Genomic DNA, 20535 nt, shown 5'->3' on the forward strand with positions numbered 1-20535 from the left:
AGGGGTTCCAGGAATTACATATTGGGTATATGTAGCTGTCCTTGTTTCTGTTAGCAAAGACTTCATAGAGAGTTTTTGAGAGTCCTCTAAATTACATGAAGAAATTTAAGGGTACATTTTAAGAGACTGGATCAAGATGGAAATAAGATGATTATTGAAAAACTTTTATTGGAAGTTTTTTCTTGTCACCCAGTGCTGTTAAAATCTCTTATGCCAGGGCAGTACAAATTTTTGGGTCTCTGACTTCAGGGAATTTTTATTCTACTTGGAAGGATAAAAATATGCAATTGAAATATGTAAATACCATGACACGTCAATATAGTCTATGAGTATACTAAATAGATATAGATAGTAATTGCTGTGGGCAGACAGAAAAGTAAGAGAAAAATGTGGATTAAAATGGTTGGGGAAAAGCTATGGGAAGAAGCTGGGTTTGAAATACTTGATAAGGTTGGTGAAAAGGATGGTGTGGAACTATCCAGGATGAATAGACAATTAGTTTGCCATGCTTTCTTCAGATTTCATATTTTGGACTTGCCTTCTAAATTATTCTAAAAGACTGAACTACATTGGATGATTTCAAAATGGACCAACTTTGTAAATTTTCAGTTTATAGTGTTATAATAAGTATTTAGTGTTGTTAAGGTTTCTGTTAATATGTAGGTATGTTGACTTCCTGGTTAGATCTTAGTAAGTTTTAAAAAACTGGGGCAATATTGAAATATCAATTGTTCGCTCCATAGCTCTCTCCTACTGAATAGTTTCATTGAATTATTGTATTTTATAGCCAATGAAACCATATCTTATTTGAAAATCATTAATTAAAAACATTTTATCTATTTTTTTTTTCTTTTTTTTTTTTTTATGGGTGCCGAGCCTCTATTTTTTAAGAGACAGTTTAAGATTGTACTAAGGCCTTAGTTACTTTGAAGAAAATACATTTTTCTTTATTTAATAATATTTTGTGTTATCACCAATTAGGTGGGGAAGAAATTGGAATTATATATTTAATCTATTTTTTAATTTAAGTTTTTGTTTATATTATTTCTATTTATTGCCTAAGAACTATTATTTATAAAAATTTAATAAACTAGTCATTAATTTTCTAACATATTTTTCCTTGCTTCTAGACTTAAATCAACTATATTATTGATGTCAGAGGAGCTGACTGGCCAGCAGGCCCTGGCAGTGATGGGAGCAATGGAAGAGATGGAAAGCAGAAATTCACGTCTGATTAAAAAGTATACTTTCCTGAAATTCTTGGTGTTAAGTTTAGTTGACATTCATAAGTTGCTTTTTTTTTGAGAAAAAAATGTTTTTTTTTTTTCCTATAATCTTGGTTTTGAAGAAATAAGAAATTAACATTTAAGCCACTGTTTATTTTCTAAATAATTTTTCAAAACAGGTTTTTAATTGTTTACAACATCTTTCATTTCATTTGCTGCTATTCTTATTCTCAGGCAGAGGATTACAATCTAGGAAAGTGGAGAGCATAAAGTACAAGTGACTTTTTAAAAGGACAGTTTCTGTAGAACTGTTAACATCTATCTACATGAACTTGAATTGTTTCATACTATAGTTGTTACCTTGAAATTATACTGCAACATATTGGCTTTTTAAACTTGAGATTTAAGAAGAAACAAAAATATGTGGTTCAGATTGTGTATATTTATTATTTCATTATGTGTTATATATTCCTTTAAAAAATATTCCTTCTGCCATAGTTCCTCGAATTTATTGACTGTATTTCTCATTGCTTTTATGCATCTCCATTAGAGGACCATCCTGGATTTAAGGAAGAAAATTCATTTTACATTTCTGTCGTCATCTTGAGACAGTTCTTCAAGAACAGAAAACTTTGGGTCATTCATTGCTATTTCTCTAGCACAGAGCATGGTTGGCATGAAACAGCTTCTCAGGAAAAGTTTAATAATAGTACATGAGTGAACTGGTTATAATACATGTTTTATCATTCTTTTTAGGATTACTTCAATTCTGCATAAACATTTGGATAACTATAAACCAGTAGAGTTGTTGAGAATAACTCAAGCGTTGATTTTTCTACATTTTCAAAGTAAAGAACTTTTTGTGAAACTCAGAGAATTACTGCTTAGGTAAGATTAAAATAGATGTGTTTAAGTCTTTCATTGTATAATCTAGCCTGTTTTATTTAGTTATGTATAAGTTTAGTTATATAAAAGTTGTTGGAACTTTCGAAGACAGAAATGGGTAGATTATTATTAAAATTGTTAAGACACTTATCTTGCTGCCTTGCCCATCCTGCTAGTGCTTGTCCTTGATATATTTTCAAATAGAAGTGAGGTCAGTGGGGTGATGAGAGCTTTAGGGCATGAACACATAAAACCAAGCCTTTGTCCTTTCCTGCAGGAATGGAATAGCCATCGGTGAAAAGATTAGAGCTGCTGAAGAAGGCAAAACTCCATTTAGGAGTACTCATATTTGTAGGCCTCTAGTCTGCTTACTTGCCTGTTTTAAGGAATAATTAAAATTTGGTTAATTAATTTATTTTAAATTTTATTTATTTATTTTTGGCTGTGTTGGGTCTTCATTGCTGCCTGGGCTTTTCTCTAAATGAAGTGAGTGGGGGCTACTCTCTAGTTGTGGTACACGGGCTTCTCATTGCAATGGCTTCTCTTGTTGCTGAGCACAGGTTCTAGACTTGCAGACTTCAGTAGCTGTGACATGTGGTGTCAGTAGTTGCAGCTCTTGGGCTCTAGGAGCACGGGTTCAATAGTTGTGGCACGCGGGCTTAAGTTGCTCCGTAGCATGTGGGATCTTCCTGGATCAGGGATCTAACCTGTGTCTCCTGCATTGGCAGGTGGAGGACTCTTTATCACTGAGCCACCCAGGAAGTCCAAAGCATATTAAAATTTAAAATTTTAAAACTAAAATATGTGGTGGCAATGTTAATAAAGTATTTTCATATGATTTTCCCTTTTATAATTAAAAAAATTTTGCATTTCTATGAATATAGCATTCCATATTTACTTATTTGGAGTAATAAATGGAGTAATAATATATGGAGTAATAAATACTCCATATTTATTAATAACATCCACTTTCATATAGCCTCTGAATTAAGAATTTAATGTAATTAAGTTCTAAATTAGATATCATAAACTGGCCCAGAGACATGATTTATTTGGCCAGTACAGTGTTTCTTTAAATAGTAAATTACACAATACTGTTGGCCTACAGGTATGCTAACAGAAAAATAAGACAGGAGTAGGAGTATCACAGGAGATTTCACTTTACCGGTAATGCTTTGTTTGAAGCAGATACGGCAATGTTGAAGTTTAGTAATTCTGCATAGCAAGAGCCCTTACATACCTCCGTAGTTTTAAATTTAACCCTTCCCCCACTTCAGTGCAGGTTGTACGAAGGAATACAACCTAGTTAAAATAGTTCACATAAATGTGTGAATATCTCCTGAAACTATCTGGGGAACCCAGGAAATTCATGTACTGGAATAATATGTTCTTTAAAAAAAAAAAGATGATATATTGAACTATCTACATAAAATAGACATATTCCCTCCTCATGACCCTACTCTCTCCTCTATACCCCTACCCCCTTCCCCAGGCTAACTGTTGTCCCTGCTTCTAACTGCATGGATTAGTTTTGCCTGTTTAGGGCGTTGCTTCTTTTGTTTAACATTTTATTTATGAGATTTACCCATGTGTTTGCTATATATTCTTGTAAGAATGTAACAGGGTTTTTTAGTCTATTTTAATGTTGATAGATATTTGATTTATTTCCAGTTTTTGGCTATTATAAATACTGTTGTGGTGAACACCCTCATTCGTATCTTTTAGTGAACATATGTATACATCTCTGTGGGTATTTACTGAGGAGTATGATTGTTGATTATACATATGTTATAACATGTTCACCTTCAGCAGATCCTGCTAAATAGTTTTCTATTTTGTCTTTCTTTCTTTTTCTTTTCTTTTTTTTTAACAGTTTCCCAACTAGCAATTGAACCCGGGCTACAGCAGTGAAACCCGGAATCCTAATCACTAGTCCACCAGGAAACTCTATAAATAGTTTTCTAAAGTGACTGTACCAGTTTATTTACCACTAGCAAAATGTGAGCATTCCTGGTTCTTGAGATCTTCACCAACACTTGGTACATTTTTATTTTAGCCATGCCGGTAGATTTGTGGTAGAATGTAAATAAACGCAATTGCATCTGTTGTGAGTTTTGGAATTTTAGGGAACACAATAAGGAAAGCATCAAGTGGAGTCTGGCATGTTTGTGTCTGTTGGAGGTTTATTTTCAGATTAGTATCACAAGATTGGCAAATACTGAGAGTTCCTGCCTCTTGGGTAAATTCTGTAAACAGATACAACTCTGGAGGTCTTTCTTTTCTTTATATAAAATAGTATGTTAATTTTTTGTGGTTATAAGAATAAAATACTCATTTAGTACTTATTGAGTAGCTACTTTGTGTCAGGCAATGGGCCAGATATTATGTGAAAATCATTTTGATTGTAGTTCATAAGCTTAATAATTGGGTATTCACACTATTATATGAGATGTGCTTCCCTCAGATCTGTTATGAGGTCAACACATGACCCATCTCATGTGAAAAAAAAATCATTTTGAAAACAGAAAAAAGTATAAAGAAGAAAATAATCATTTGTAAGCCCTTTCATTTATGGTGAACAGTTTGGTTTATTTGGTTGGTTTATTTGCTTGTGGTATATACTTATATCATCTATATGTTTTCTTCGTAGTTGAGAATCAGGAATGTACAGTTTTGTGTTCCTCCTCCCACACGCTTAATGTTAACAGCATTTTCCTACATCATTTAAAGCTATTTGTAAATGTTTTTAGTGATTGGATATTGCCCATCATATGACTGTATCATAATTCCCATAACTATTCCCCTTGCTGGGGTATGTAGACTGTTTTCAAATTTTAGCCACATAAAAAATATGATGAATAACGTAACATAAAATGTTTGCCTTCATTTTAGATTATTTTCTTAGGTTAGTTTACTAGACAAAGATTGATCATGTCAAATGATGTAGTTACTTTTAAAGTTCTTAAGCTATACTGCTAAATTACTTTCCAGAAAGGTTACACCAACTTTTTTAAATTTACTATTAGTGAATCAGAAAGTCCGCATCAATATACCCTTGCTAGCCTTGAATATCATCATTATTTTAATATGCTAACTCAATATGTGTAAAAGTAAATCAGTTTTCTTTTAATTTATATTTGATTATCTCTTCTAGTACTTCTAAACTTAAAAGATGGTTTAAAAGCTCCCGTTTTTAATTTGTATTTTAACAACTGCTGTCCTGGTGGTGGGACTCTGAGCATAGGGATTTGGGGAAGGAGGAGTAGAGAGTGGGGTCAGTTGTATGCACTGTTTGTCTTTTTTGTCTGTTTTTTTTAAAGGTTGGGCTTCTTACGTTGCAGAAGAAGGGGATCACTGTTACTGAGTGGTCACTCTTTGCCTGTTCTAGGTCCTACCAACTTCTGACAGGTCATATTCAGAAATTCAGTACAAATTCTGTCTCTTACAACAGCTCTGCAGACATTGTTCTAACGTTGACCTTTTGTTTGTCAGGGACTGTGGTTTTATTTTTGCATAAAAAATTGAGGATATGCTTTAGAACATCTTAAGGCTTCCCTTAGTAAGCCTTTGTGAAACTTGTCACCTTTGAACTTATGTAACCCTTTCTATTTATTTTATTTTCACTTATTTATTTATTTTCAGCTGTACTGGCTCTTTGTTGCTGCACAGGCTTTTCTCTAGTTGTGACAAGCAGGGGCTACTCTAGTTGTGGTACATGGGCTTCTCATTGCTGTGGCTTCTCTTGTGGAGCACGGGCTTTAAGGGTGCAAGGGCTTTCGTACTTGCGGCATGTGGGCTCAGCAGTTGAAGCTCCTGGGTTCTAGAGCACAGGCTCAGTAGTTGTAGCACACAGGCTTAGTTGATCTGGGCGTGTGGGATCTTCTGGACTAGGGATCGACCTCATCTCCTGCACTGGCAGGCGGATTCTTTACCACTGAGCACCAGGGAAGCCCCTAACCCTTTTAAAATTATATTTAAAACTATCACACCTATTAAGTATAATAATAATTATATATTCACGTTTTAATTCTTATAACTAAGTTTTGTTACTGATACATTCATTCTGTTCTTTTTATTTTTCCTTCTTTCTTTATAGTTATTTGAAAGTCAGTGTCATACCTAGTGAGATTTCCATCCTGGTCTATGCTCTTTCGATGCTCCCTTCTGCTCACCTGGACGAAGTGAGGATGTCTCAGATTGAAGCCATTTTGCCACAGTGTGACTTACATGACCTGAATATTTTTGCAGCATCTGTTTTAAGATGTATTCAGTATGATCACATGTATCTGGATAATATTCCTGGGAAACAGTTGAAAGTACTTCAAAAATTAGATCACTATGGTCATCAGAGACTACAAGAATGTAAAAGTTTGAATCTGCTGTGGGAAGAAGTTAAATCTTTAAAAGGAGACTGGTTTGCTGATTCACTTCTTGAAGAAACAGTTGTTACCTTACAGCGTTTGATGGATGAAATTAATTACATCAATGTTGCAGGGATTGCATCTTTTATTTCTAGAACCAACATCCTCAGTACTTCACTACTTGATAAGATAGCCTCAGTGGTCCTTCAACAGATTGAAAAGGTGAAATTGAAATGTTGCATATTATTGTCAACTTCTAGAAGCATAAATGTTTATAATAAGTGCTTGAAGAACTTGATTGGAATTTGAAGTTTAAAAATTAAGCTCTAGTTTCTGGTAAATAATAATAGTTGTGTTAGGATAATGGAGATGTATGATTTTTGCTTTCTTTTTCTTATTTTCCATAATCCTGTGATACTTTTACTATTTAAAACTATTCAAAAGAGTAAGATAAATGTGAAAACTGAGAAAATTGTAGGTCGTCACTGACTTTAGTATAATTGAATTGTCAGTGTGTCTTCTTACAGTTTTATTTCTGGAACTTGTAAAATGCTGTTTGTTTGGTTTTTTTAAATTAATTTATTTATTTTTGGCTGTGCTGGGTCTTAGTTGCTTCATGGGCTTTTTGTCTAGTTATGGCAAGCAGGGACTACTCTCTGGTTGCAATGCATGGGCTTCTCATTGCAGTGGCTCCTCTTGCTGCTGGAAGCCCAGGCTCTGGAGCACAGGCCCAGCAGTTGTAGCACATGAGCTTAGTTTTTCCATGGCATGTAGGTTCTTCCCAGACCAGGGATGGAACCCATGTCTCCTGCTTTGGCAGACGAATTCTTTACCACTGAGCCACCAGGGAAGCCCCAATGATGCTTTTTGAATTATGTGAGAAAACAGTCACTTACAAAATCAATTATATATATCAGAATATGGCTTTTACTTAGAAGACGGTATTTCTAATAAGTGAAAATAAAAGTCTCTCTTTTTGCCTAGCATAGTGCCTGCCGTTTATTAAGTATTGGATGAATGAATTTTAAAAAAAGAATGAAAGAAAAATGAAGTCTGATTATTATTATTATAAATTAAGAAGTTTTCTTATTATATTATATGATGAGTCTATAAAATTCACTTATATCATGGAAATTAGTGATACTATCTTCTTGTCATTTCAATGACTAAGGAATTCTGGAACAGAATTTTATACTTATAAAATCAGTTTGTAGCTTATCTGATTTATTTTTTTCTGCATTAATATTTAGAGTTACTAGAGATTAGTGATGGAATTAAATAGATTATAGATAGGTAGAGAACTTATTAATAGTGATATATGTGTCATTTAACTGTGGGCATGTTCATTTGACTATAGGCATGTTAGATAAAGAGTTCTACTTAGGATAATAATTAGGCTAAATTTTGTTTTGTTTTGCTGAGGTTTAAACAGTAATTTTTTTGTTCTATTTTTTACAGATTCATCCTTTTGCAATTCTTGCTATTATTCTTCCATTCAGCACCCTGAACTATGATCCACCTCAAAGGGATGAATTTTTTGGAACTTGTATTCAACACCTTAATTCTTACTTAAGTAGGTATATTGTTTAGTACTACATGGATGAGGAGGTTGGAGAATACTGTTGCTGCTACTCTTAAGACATACCGCTTTTTTAAAGGATAACAAAAGTAGCCACAAGTTTCATACCCTCAAAAAAATGTTTTGGATCCATTTTTAAAAACTTTTTTATTATAATAAATGTCAAATTTGCATTTGAAAGTAGAGAATTGAACAAGTAGCACCCGTGAACTCACTAGGTAGATTCAGTAATTGTTCACATTTTATCATATTTGCTTTATTGTTTCTCTTGCTCTGATTTTTTCTATGCCATTTCAAAGTAAGTTGTAGGCAATGTGACTCTTTACATCTAATTGCTTAGACACACGCCTCCTAAGAATAATGATCTCCTAAGTCACCACAATGCTGTTATCACACAGAGAAAATTAATTGTCCCCTGATATATAATATAGGGCTTCCCTGATAGCTCAGTCAGTAAAGAATCTGCCTGCAATGTAGGAGACAGGGTTGGAAGATCGTTGGATTGGAAGATCCTCTGGAGAAGGAAATGGCAACCCATCCCAATATTCTTGCCTGGGAAATCCCAGGGACAGAGGAGCCTGGAGGGCTACTATCTATAGGGTTGCAAAAGAGTCAGACATGACTTAGAGACTAAACAACAACAATATGTAATATACAATCTATTTTTAAGTCTCCATCATTATTCCCAAAATACCTTATTTACAGTGATTATTTTGGACACAGGCTCCGATCAAGGTTCACTCATTCCAGTAGGTTATCTCTCTAACATTTTGCCTGATTTTCTCTGTGTGTTTGTGTGTGTGTGTGTGTGTCTGTCTGTGTATATGAAGAACCATTTGAAGTGCCAGCCCTAAATACTTCAGGTTATAAGGACATTCTCCTATGTAAACACAATGCCAGTATCACACTTAAGAAAATGAACAAGTACCACTTACTACCTAGTATTAGTCACTCAGCCATGTCCAGCTCTTTGTGACCCCATGGACTATAGCCTGCTGTCCATGGAATTCTCCAGGCAAGAATACTGGAGTGGGTAGCCATTCCCTTCTCCAGGGGATCTTCCCAACCCAGGGATCAAACCCGTGTCTCCTGCATCTACTGCATTGTGGGCAGGTTCTTTACCTTCTAAGCCAACTGGGAAACTACTGCCTGCTCAATCCATAATAAAAATTTCCCAATTGTCACCAAATTTTCTTTGATAAATTTTTTAAAGAAAACAATGTTGGGCTATATCACTTTCTATCTTTTTATCTCTTGATTTTTTTTTTTTGTAAAAGGGATTGGCCTTTTAGTATGGGTTGTGCCACATTCTGGATTTGTTTGAGTGCTTTCTTCTAACTTGCTCCTCCATCATCTGTATCCTTGGTAAACTGGAAGTTAGTTATAGATGCTTGGCTAGATTCAGAGTAAACATTTTCAGCAAAAATGTTTTGTATGTGGTGCTGTATATCTGATATTTGTATCGTTTCTGGAGACATGTAACATTTGATTGTTTTTGTCAATTTTAATAGTTTTGGTTTTTTAAAAATAGAAAACAAATATTTCTTAAAGTCCTTTATAGATATTTATTAATTGTCAGAAAGGTTGTTGCTCTGGTGCTGATTATTATGTCTCTTTAAAAAGTCTAAATAGTGTTTTAGTACCAGAAAAAAAGTGGAATAGAAATATTCCTTCCTACTACTGGCCTTAGCAGAAGCAGTATGTGAGGACAGCAAAGACATGGAATTATGTTTTTCTTTTCATTTATTTTGGTCCTGAATTGTATCTGTTTCTATTTGGCCTTAAAGAAAAAGGCTTTATGGGGCTTCTCTTCTCAGATTCATACTTCTTGCATGTCAGGATAATGTGAGAGTTTCAGAGGTGAAATGTCTGGCTCAGTAGTTGCTGCTTTTTCAGTCACTATTCACCAGGTACTGTCAGGTGGTCGTTAGTCACTGGAGATATAGAAGAGAGTAAAAAAACAGAGAGACTTTATCATCATTGAGTTTACTTTCTGGCGGGGTGAAACTGGCATACATAATAAGCAAGTTCATAAGGTCAAATGGTGATAAGAATCTAAAAGGACCAGAGCAGGGTAGGTGTGTAGGATGGAGGACGGTGAGGCGGGCCAGATGGAGTAAGGAGATGTCATTGACCATGGATTGAATGAAGTGAGAGAGGAGCATCCCAGGATAAAGAAAAGCAAGTGCAAAGGGCCATGAGGTGAGAACATGCTTGATTTCTTTGTAGGACAGCAGATTCAGTGTGGCAGGAATGGAATAGGGGAGACCAAGTTGATAGGAGAAGAAACTGGCTCTCCTCAGAACTTTTTGCTGTGCCTGGAGAGTAAGAAATAGTCATTCTGTTATCCAAGCAGCAAATGCTTAACTGAGGGCTTCTGTGTCCAGCATAAGATGTTAGGCTCTATTTTTATGGTATGTTTCTCAAGGCTTATAGACCTCTAGTTAGGCTGTGTGAGACAGTATAAATATATTAATGATGTCAGTATGATGTTCATGGATTCTGGTATATTTTTTGTGCCAGATTGTGCCTGACCTATTTTTGTGTCTCTAATAGACAAGTAAAATGCGACTGTGACGTGTGTGTTTATACATGTACAGATGTATGCATGTGTGGCATTCATATATACTCCCCTTTTAGTAATAGACTATATATAGGAAGATGAGACTTGAAACTGAAAGATGAGACTTTGCATATGCTTTCTTGGTTATTCAGTTGTGTGTCAACAACCAGAGGAAGTGAAAGTACATTCTTTTTTTTTTTTTCTTCAAATAAGGGATATAAGAGATGAGAGTTTGAAAAGTACAGCTTTGATTTTTGAAAACTTTACTGTGAAAATGATTGCAAAATTCTTGGAGACCTAAAGCTGAATTTTAAGTAATTTATGGAATGATACTTTTCTTTATTTTGAATAAACATTAGTTTTGACAGATCAGTTTTGCTGGTAGAGATCATCATATAACCTTGATCTTGCTTTATTAATAAACTCAGCAAAACAATTGGAATATTTAACATCTTTTTTTTATCCTGTGTTAAGAACATTTGCTGCTAATGGTGCATTTTAGGTGATCCCTTCCCTCTCATCAGAAATGTCTTTTGGCAGAGAAAGACAAATACCATGTGATATCACTTATATGGGGAATCTAAAGTATCATACAAATGAACTTATTGACAAAACAGGAACAGACTCGTGACATAGAAAACAAACTTATGGTTGGTTACCAAAGGGGAAAGGGATGGGAGGGATAAATTAGGAATTTAGGATTAGTGGATAAAAACTACTATATATAAAGTATATAAACAAGTTCCTACCATATAGCACAGGGAACTGTATTCAGTGTCTTGTAATAAACTATAATGGAAAAAAGTATGAAAGAAGAGAATATATGTATATATTCTCTTTATTTTTCATACTCTTTTCCATTATAGTTATATATATACTGAATCACTGTGCTGTACCTCAGAAACTAACACAACATTGTAAATCAACTATACTCCAATAAAAAATTAAAAAACAAGAGAGAAAGGAAATTCTTCTTGGATGAGGCAAATCAGGTAAGTAACTGCAAGCCTTATACTCTGGAATACACAGTGTGGTGCTGGCTGACATGTCAGGGAGGAGGTTCTAGATGAGACCTGATCTTCATATGCTTCTGTCCTCACTCAGCCTGGAGGTCTGAGAGCCTTAGAAAGCAGCGTAGCACGGTGGTTCAGACTCCAGAGCTGGACTCTCCCAAGTGAAATCTCACCCTCCACTAGCCAATCATGCTGAGGCAAGTCATTCAACTTCTCTGTGCTTCAGTACACTTGGTTTATGAAGTGGAGATAATAATCATTCCTATTGTACACTAAAGTGAGGTTTTGAATGAGGCAATATTTGTAAAGTGCTTAGAATGATTCTCCACAGTCTGAGCAATATTATCATCCGTATGTAGAGACTGGTTATTTTTACATACTTTACTGACCTTTTCTTCCCGCCCCCCCCCCCCCCCCCAATGTATAGGAGTCTTTATTGAAAAACAAAAACACGTGTACTTGAACATCAAAAGTTTTTGTTAATCACAAAAACAGACATCTCAAGTTAATGATTTTAGTGTTTTTCTATGTGTGGTAAAATACAAGAGTCTGGGCTCACTGAAATTTTTCCTTTGATATGAATCTTAACTACCTAGGGCCAGTGTCCTGTTTTTCTTCATCCTGAATTCCCCTCTGGGTGCACTGTTGTAGGTGGTTGCAGTGGCTGATGGCTTGGTGGTATGGCCTTTGTTTCCAGTCTTTCTCTTTTCAAGGCCATTTAAAGACTTTTATTGGAAGTATAATAATAATGCAAACATGTTTATACATCCTTTACATAAATATATATATATATATATATATACACACACACACACACATATATACATAGTGTGTGTGGATTCTTACATGTGAATCATGTAAGAAATCAGCACCCAGATCAAAAAAATAGAATATTATCAAGAGCATGGTAACATTCTTCCTGGCTTTCTTTCCTGTTCTTCCCCCACCCAAAGGTAACCACTTTACTACCATCCTTACTTGTGACAGTATAGATTAATTTTGTCAAGGTTGTGTTTGTATCATTTTTTAAAAACCAGGTTTTACCTGAATAAAGTATGTACTTACATGTATGTGAAGCAGCTGTACATTTTAATTTTTTTTTCTTAATTTTGTTTTAGGTGTATTGGATCCTCTCGTGTTAGTGTTTCTTGGTTACTCTTTGGCCACACTTGGATATTTTCCAGAAGATCTATTGAAGGCAATTTTTAACATCAAATTCTTAGCCAGATTAGATTCTCAACTTGAACGTGTGTATCAGCAATTTAATTTAATAAATTATCACTTATATTTAAATCCAAGTTTCAGCTCTGCCTACCTACTTAAAGCATTTAAATGTTCATACTGATTTTTTTCTGTTTATTATTGTAGAAATAGAACAGTCTAAAATAGAAAATGAAAGATTATTCATAATCTTACCACCAAGTGAAACTACCACTTTTAATATTTTAGAATGTTTCTTTAATGTCTCCTACCTTCATATATATATGTAGATATAGCTATATGTTTTGAGACAAAACTTGAATTATATTCACTTGTCTGTTGCCTTTTATCATTGAACTATATTTTGAAAAATTTTTCATGCCATTCCTTTTTTTTTTATGTCATGATTTTTTTTTAAATAGAATCTGACATTGCCCTCATCTTTGTTTCCTTAGGATAAATTGCTAAATGTGGAATATTAGGTCAATGAATATTCTTTGGCAGTATTTTTTAAAATATGGTTTTAATGTTCATAATTAGAACAACATAGGTGTTGGTCCTAATGATCCCATTGAGTGTAATAATTTAAAAATGTAGAACATGTATATACAAATGAAATGATTTTATAATATGAAAATAAAAGTTACATTCATTAATGGGGATAAATGAATGTGAAAAATGAATTGTCTTTGCTGAGTTCAAAGTCTATTAATGTATTTTTAAAATTTCAGTTATATGTTCATCTCTAAATATGAAGGTCCAATTTCGTCTTATGGAATTAAATAGAGCAGTCTGCTTGGAATGTCCTGAATATCAGATTCCATGGTTTCACGACCGCTTCTGTCGACAACACTATAATAAAGGTTTGAGTTTTCTTTGGGTCAGAAAGGAAAGTTTAAATCTAAAGCACATTATTAGGTAGTATGCACTGTTTTTATTATTTAACCTATCATGACACCAGAATTCCCAAGAGTGCCATAACTTGTTTAAGGGAAATATTTTGTAGATAAAATTTGTGTTGTAAAAATTTCTTAATATTTAGGACACTAAACCTCTTTTGGTAGAGAGCCAAAGAACTTGTATTGAATTTAATGTCATTGCATATGGTATTATCAATACAGCAAGGCTCTTGTTTGAAATATTAATCTTTATTTTTTAGTTTGTAGATGTGGAATGATTTTCATTCAAAAACTGATTAGTTTAAGTGAACTAATTGTTTTTATCTCCTGAAGATTTTGGCAGCATGAATGGAGCACAACAGCAGATTTATAAAATGTTAGCAGAGGTCCTGGGAGGAATCAATTTTGTGAAAGCCTCGGTTCTTACACCTTATTACTACACAATAGGTAAGTCTTTGGTAGGTTATTAACAATTTTCAGAAAATCAGACTAAATAGAATCATCTCATCAGTTGGAATTTTAAAACTTTAAAAAACTTATTTCATTATCTTGAAGATTTTCAGGGAATTCCCTGGTAGTCCAGTGGTTAGGACTTTGTGCTTCTACTGTAGGGAGCAAGGGTTTGATCCCTGGTCAGGAAACTGGGATTATTATGTCCCAAGCCCATTGTATTGCCAGTTCATATTTGTATTAATACCTCATGTTGTCAAGAAGCTTATTTTTATGTGAAAATATATATGTCATTAAAAATAAGATTTAATTGGTAATATTTGTATATGAAGATATGGTATAACTAATACAATTGTATGATTACCATTTAGTACCATTTAATACAATGGTATGATTACCATTTAGTACCACTTAGTACAATGGTACTAAGATTGGAAAGAAAACACTTACTTACATGATATATAACACATGCTTATAGAGAAGGGACAGATAACCAAAAAAAGGAAAATCACCCATGATACAACCACTGTTTGCTTTTGATGTCTGTTTTTCTGACTTTTTTTTGTTCATTTTTAATGACATTGTTTTCTTTCTAAATTTTACAAGTACTTGTTATGTGTATAAGCAATATGTATCTTAAAAAGTTCTGATTTTTTAAAACCAAAATGACTTCTTATAGTATGTAACTTTGAAAGTGAAGTGAAAGTCACTCAGTCGTGCCTGACTGTGACCCCATGGATTGTAGTCCATGGAATTCTCCAGGTCAGAATACTGGAGTGGGTATCCTTTCCCTTCTCCAGGGGATCTTCCCAACCCAGGGATCGAGCCCAGGTCTCCCTCATTGCAGGCAGATTCTTTACCAGCTGAGCCACAGGGAACCCAACTTTGTTTGTATATTGTGAATATTTTTTCTATGTCAACAAATGACTGTATATATTTCATTGAATGAGTATGCTATAGTTTACTAAGGTTTTTTTGCTGCTATGTGCATCTCTCAAACAATGCTGTAATTTCATATAACAATAATAATAGTAATTGATACACTCACATATTGATTATTATGTTAGACATTATTTAATTCTTTTACTTACTTATTTTTGGCTGTGTTGGGTCTTTGTTGCTGCACGGGCTTTTCTCTAACTGTGGTGAGCGTGGCTGCTCTCTAGCTGCCGTGTGTGCCCTTCCTGTTGCAGTGGCTTCTCTTGTGAGCACAGGCTCTAGAACACGTGGGCTTAGTAATTGTGGTTCCTGGGGTTAGTTGCTCTGTAGCGTGTGGGATCTTCCCACACCAGGGATCGAACGAATGTCTCCTGCATTGGCAGGCAGATTCTTTACCACTAAGCCACCAGGAAAGCCCTTAAGTGCTTTATATATAATAAGCTTATTTTATCCCTTTAAGTTTTGCAAATACTGTATTTTTATAGATAAGGAACCTGAGACCCAGAGACATTGTTGTTTGCCCAAGGTTATGTAGCTGGCAAATGGCAAAGCCAGAATGACTTATGCATTCTAGCTCCAGAATTCATTCTCTTAAAAATGAGAAAAGTATATTTCATGTTTCGTAATTAACTTGAAGATACTTCAGTGCCTCAGTTTCCCTGAAGAATAGATAATTAAATCCACTCTTTCTTCTTTTTCATTCCTTGTTTCTTTTTTCATTTTTCTTTTTTTTTTTCTTGGTTTAATACTTTTATCATTGTTTTTATTATGAGAAAAATTTCATGCATATACAAAAATAGAGAATAGTATAATGAACCCTCATCCAGCATTAAAAATGATCAATACTCACTAACCAGAATCCCACCTGATCCTTTCCAAACAAATCACAGATAATATATCATTTTAGAATGTATATCTAAAAGGATATATAGGTGGGGTCGAGGGGCAGCAGCGTACGGTGAAGGACATAGGCTGTGGAGTTTGAACCCCTTGAAAGATTGAAATCATGGCAGGTCCAGAAGCTGATGCCCAGTTCCATTTCACTGGTATCAAAAAATATTTCAACTCTTACACTCTCACAGGGAGAATGAATTGTGTGCTGGCCACATATGGAAGTATTGCTTTGATAGTCTTATACTTCAAGTTAAGGTCTAAAAAAACTCCAGCTGTGAAAGCAACATAAACAGATTCTGAACTGTACATTATCTGTTAAGTTCCCATGCCTGAAGAAGCTAATGTCAACTCATCATGTGATACTCAATTTGTACAATAAATTATGAACCTGGAAAAATAAAAAAAATAAAAAATAAAAGGATATATAACCATAGTGTCATCATTTTCATCTCTACAACTATTCATAATAATTTCTTAATATTATATTGCTTATCAACATTTAAGTATTTCCGTTATCTTGTATATGTTGTATTTTACTGTTTGTTAAAATTGGAATCCAAATTTTACCTTTGGGTGATCTGTCTTTTTAAGTTCTACCTTTCTGTCTTTTTTCCCCTTACAGTTTATTTATTGAAAATAAGTTTTTTGTTTTTTCATATTTTGAACTTTTCCATTTGCAGTTCTGTGATGTCATTCAACATGCTCCTGCATCCCCCATTTTTCCTGTAAACCAAAAGTTAGATCTAGAGGTTTGACTAGACTAGTCAACTAGGTTAGTTTGGGGACAGTAGTGGTGGTTTTTTTTGCCAGCTCTTTCATAAGTGGTATGTGCTTCTTATTGCATCTTATCATAAGACATACAATTCTAGTTGTCTTACTATTATTATATTAAGATTCATCTGTGTGTTTGTAGGTCATCAGTTCATCCATTAGGAAGTTTGCTCCTCAGCTTTTCACCTAATGATTTTAGCAGCCATTTAAATTATTATCTAAATGCATCATTCATCAGGGGTAGCAAAGTAGTGGTACTCTACATCTATCATTTCTTCTGCATTTATTAGCTGGAATTTGTCTTAAAAGATCTTTCCTGTGTCACCTGTTTAGTTACCCGATGTACAGTTCATACAGGAAAGACTTGCCTGAATCTTTGTCTTTGCTAATTTTCTGATGAGTTGGTTTAGCTTCTCAGACTGTGAACAAGAGATTTAAAGGGATTACGATAAAACTTCTTAATGTGACTTGGCTTGAAGTGAAGTGAAGTCTTTCAGTTGTGTCCAACTCTTTGCGACCCCATGGACTGTAGCCTACGAGGCTCCTCCATCCATGGGATTTTCCAGGCAAGAGTATTGGAGTGGGTTGCCATTTCCTTCTCCAGGGGATCTTCCTGACCCAGGGATCGAACCCGAGTCTCCCGCACTGCAGGCAGATGCTTTACCGTCTGAGCTACCAAGGAAGCTGTGATTTGGCCTAGTTCAGTGCTAATTATAGCCTTCATGCTAACCAATAGTTTAGTAATATTTGCTGGTTGATTTTTATTGATCGATTTCAAAGAGAGGTGCTCTTAGATCATATAATAAGTTGGATAGGGACTTCCCTGGCAGTCGAGTGGTTAAGACTCTGCACTTCCACTGCAGGGGGCATGGATTCTATGCCTAGCAGAGGAACTAAGATCCCACATGCCACACGGTGTGGCCTAAATAAGTAAATAAATGAAACAAGTTGGATAATTAGAGAGGTACCTCATTCTTCATGTTTGTGAGCGTGTGTCTTTATATACAGTGTAAATATTTAAGATATATCTTAAAATTTTACCTATAAGAATTTACCTGATTCATGTTGTTGGTTCCTGTGCTTCCTTATAGACTTTGAGTGTATCTTGGATAAAAGGAGAAACCCTCTTCCTTATGGAAGCCATAATACAACTTTGGAAAAACTGCCAAAAATACACTTGGAATCAAATACTCAAATAGCTGGATCAAGACTGCCACCAGGAGCTGAAAAGTAACTTTCTCTTAGCTTCAGATTTTATTATCTAAATGTTAAATTTGACACAATTTAATGAGCTCAACTATCAAGGATTGTTTATAGTAGAATATATTCCTCATATATGTCACAAATTCTACCTACATACATTTGCTTTTGTTGTGTTTTCTACCTCAAGTGCCATCCTTCACTGTCCAAAGCTGAGCAATCTCTAAAGCACTAACCTTCCCATTGTCCTCATTGGAAATAAATAGTATCTTCTTCTTTGGACCTCCCATGCCTCTCTACTTTTCTGAAAAGCACACCGCTGCTTCCCACACTGAATTACAGTTATGTGCTGTATATCTTATGGTCTTTGTTTGACTGTTTGTTGTTGTTCAGTCGCTCAGTTGTGTCTAACTCTTTGTGACCCCATGGACTGCAGCACGGCAGGCTTCCCTGTCCTACACTATCTCCTGGAGTTTGCTCAAATTCATGTCCATTGAGTCGATGATACCATCCAACCATCTATCTCATCCTCTGTCGCCCTCTTCTCCTCCTGCCCTCAATCTTTCCCTGCATCAGGGTCTTTTCCAATGAATCAGCTCTTAGCATCAAGTGGCCAAAGTACTGGAGCTTCAGCTTCAACATCAGTCCTTCCAATGGATATTCAGGACTGATTTCCTTTAGGATCTCCTTTGGATCTCCTTGCAGTCCAAGGGGGTCTCAAGAGTCTTCTCCAGCACCACCAATCAAAAGCATCAATTCTTCAGCGCTTAGCCTTCTTTATGGTCCAACTCTCACATTTGTACATGACTGTTGGAAAGATCGTAACTTTGACTAGATGAACTTCTGTCAGTGAAGTGATGTCTCTGCTTTTTAGTACGTTTGACTATAAGCTGTGTCTTTTTATTTTTATGTCTCTCACAGTGCCTTACATATGGTAGGTGAATAATAAATATATGCAGGACAGAGAAACACACAGATGAAAGCATGTAGATACTATAATTTGGTTTAATCTAATGGAGAGGATTACTTGTCATTACTAATTTAAGTAGAAAAATAACTTAGTATACTCAGTTGGCTTTTTTAGTTGATAAGGATACACCCTTGTTTCTGAAGTGTTTGTAATTACTCAGTTTCTCATTCTAATTTCAAAAGCAAATATTTATTTTTTTTACATAGGATCGCTTTGGAATTTTTGGATTCAAGAGCATTTTGTAGAAACATCCCTCATTTAAAAGGAAAATCTGCTATGAAAAAACGACATTTGGAAATTTTGGGCTATCATGTGATTCAGGTATGAAATACTTATAATTCAGCCTCTAAAAACCCCAGAGACATTGGTTTTACATGTATCCTCTTTTAAGGTGAAAGTTATAGATTTACCTTTTTTTTTTTAATATTAAGAAAAGCTATATTAAAATAACTCTGAAATAGAATACTCTCCATTTTTTTTTTTTTGAAGAATAGCAAATAAAAATCAGTTTTTAAATTGTCTCTAGACGATCTCTTGATTTTTATATTTATTTTACAATGAAGAGAGGCTCTATGCAGATGGATGGAGTTGTAAGAGAAAAAGGCTAGTGTATAAATATAAGACAGGCACACAGGAAAAAACGTCCATTTTTGCTATGTAGGAACTAGGAGCATGAAAACTCTGAGGCAGAAAAGGGTCTTCCAGCTGTTGTCATGAAGGAAAACCTCCCAAAAAGGGTTCATAGGCTATGCTTATGTAAACTAACGTCTTAGGGTCTTACAGCTCTTTTCAGTATTCTTAGGAGCCTTCCCTGATCTTTTTTGTTGTTGCTTTTGAGCTTTTGTTTAGACTACATTACTTAATTTTACAGATCCCTCCTTTCGAATGGAACTCCATGGCATTGTCAACAAAGGCTGCTCGAATGGACTACTTGAGAGAACGGATATTTGGAGAAGGCAAATCATGACTGTAGCTTTTACTGAAAATTAGTTATCATGTTGTGTCATATTTGGACTTACTTTAATTAAAGTGACTTGATTCAATTAAAAAGTAATAAGGTAGAATTGACTGATTTCTAGGTCAACTGAATATCTATTAAAATTAACAGACATTTTACAATTATTTTCTCTACTGTCTAGTTGGGAAACTGTTTAAAATTCTTAAGATAAAAGACATATAGCTTTTAGGAAACTTAAATAGTTTGGCATTCATTCTTTGAGTGCATACTATGTGCCAAGAACTATTTTATTTTTTATTTTGTTTTAATTATTTTTTGTTCCAAGAACTATTTTAGACACTGGGTATACTGGAGTTAGTACAGTATATCTTTCATGGGTTGAGTTAAACACAATAAATTAATACAATTTGTTATATCAATATCTTAGATGATACTAAAAACTGTAGAGAAAAATTTGAACCTTGGTGGGGGAGTGATAGGAATATTGTGGGTGGGTGTAATTTACATAGGGTAATCTGGGAAAGGCTCACTGAGGTGATATTTGAGTCAAGACATAAGGAGTTATCTGGGAGTAGAGAATTGTAGGCAGAAGAACCAATAAGTGCAAGTATTCCTGGCATGTTTGAA

At 34.6% G+C, this 20535-nt stretch overlaps 2 protein-coding genes and 1 non-coding gene across 3 annotated transcripts in view; all 3 read left to right on the forward strand.

Moving 5' to 3' along the window:
- The window catches only part of FASTKD1 (FAST kinase domains 1), a 33264-nt gene extending 12991 nt beyond the window's left edge, over nt 1-20273 (forward strand). Inside the window, exons 6-15 of the mRNA XM_061135527.1 lie at nt 1131-1241; nt 1983-2114; nt 6208-6694; nt 7931-8045; nt 12746-12874; nt 13559-13690; nt 14060-14173; nt 17872-18010; nt 19157-19271; nt 19822-20273. Of these exons, the coding sequence (XP_060991510.1) occupies nt 1131-1241; nt 1983-2114; nt 6208-6694; nt 7931-8045; nt 12746-12874; nt 13559-13690; nt 14060-14173; nt 17872-18010; nt 19157-19271; nt 19822-19917 (1570 nt within the window). The 3' untranslated portion in view covers nt 19918-20273. The remainder of the gene's footprint in view (nt 1-1130; nt 1242-1982; nt 2115-6207; nt 6695-7930; nt 8046-12745; nt 12875-13558; nt 13691-14059; nt 14174-17871; nt 18011-19156; nt 19272-19821) is intronic.
- Nucleotides 4504-4610, forward strand: LOC133051373 (small nucleolar RNA U13). Its single transcript, XR_009691867.1, has one exon. It is a non-coding gene; the product is annotated as a small nucleolar RNA U13 (small nucleolar RNA).
- On the forward strand, nt 16031-16416 carry LOC133050801 (ATP synthase membrane subunit K, mitochondrial). Its single transcript, XM_061135058.1, has one exon. It carries the CDS (start codon nt 16122-16124, stop codon nt 16296-16298), a length of 177 nt encoding a protein of 58 aa, XP_060991041.1. The 5' UTR covers nt 16031-16121; the 3' UTR covers nt 16299-16416.
- Nucleotides 20274-20535: the final 262 nt, after the last annotated feature.

The sequence above is a fragment of the Dama dama genome, chromosome 33 (assembly GCF_033118175.1).
Source record: "Dama dama isolate Ldn47 chromosome 33, ASM3311817v1, whole genome shotgun sequence".
In the NCBI taxonomy this organism is placed as follows: domain Eukaryota; kingdom Metazoa; phylum Chordata; class Mammalia; order Artiodactyla; family Cervidae; genus Dama; species Dama dama.

Excerpts from the sequence above, each read along its gene's own strand:
- LOC133050801 (XM_061135058.1), top strand. The coding sequence starts at position 16,122 with ATGGCAGGTCCAGAAGCTGATGCCCAGTTCCATTTCACTGGTATCAAA.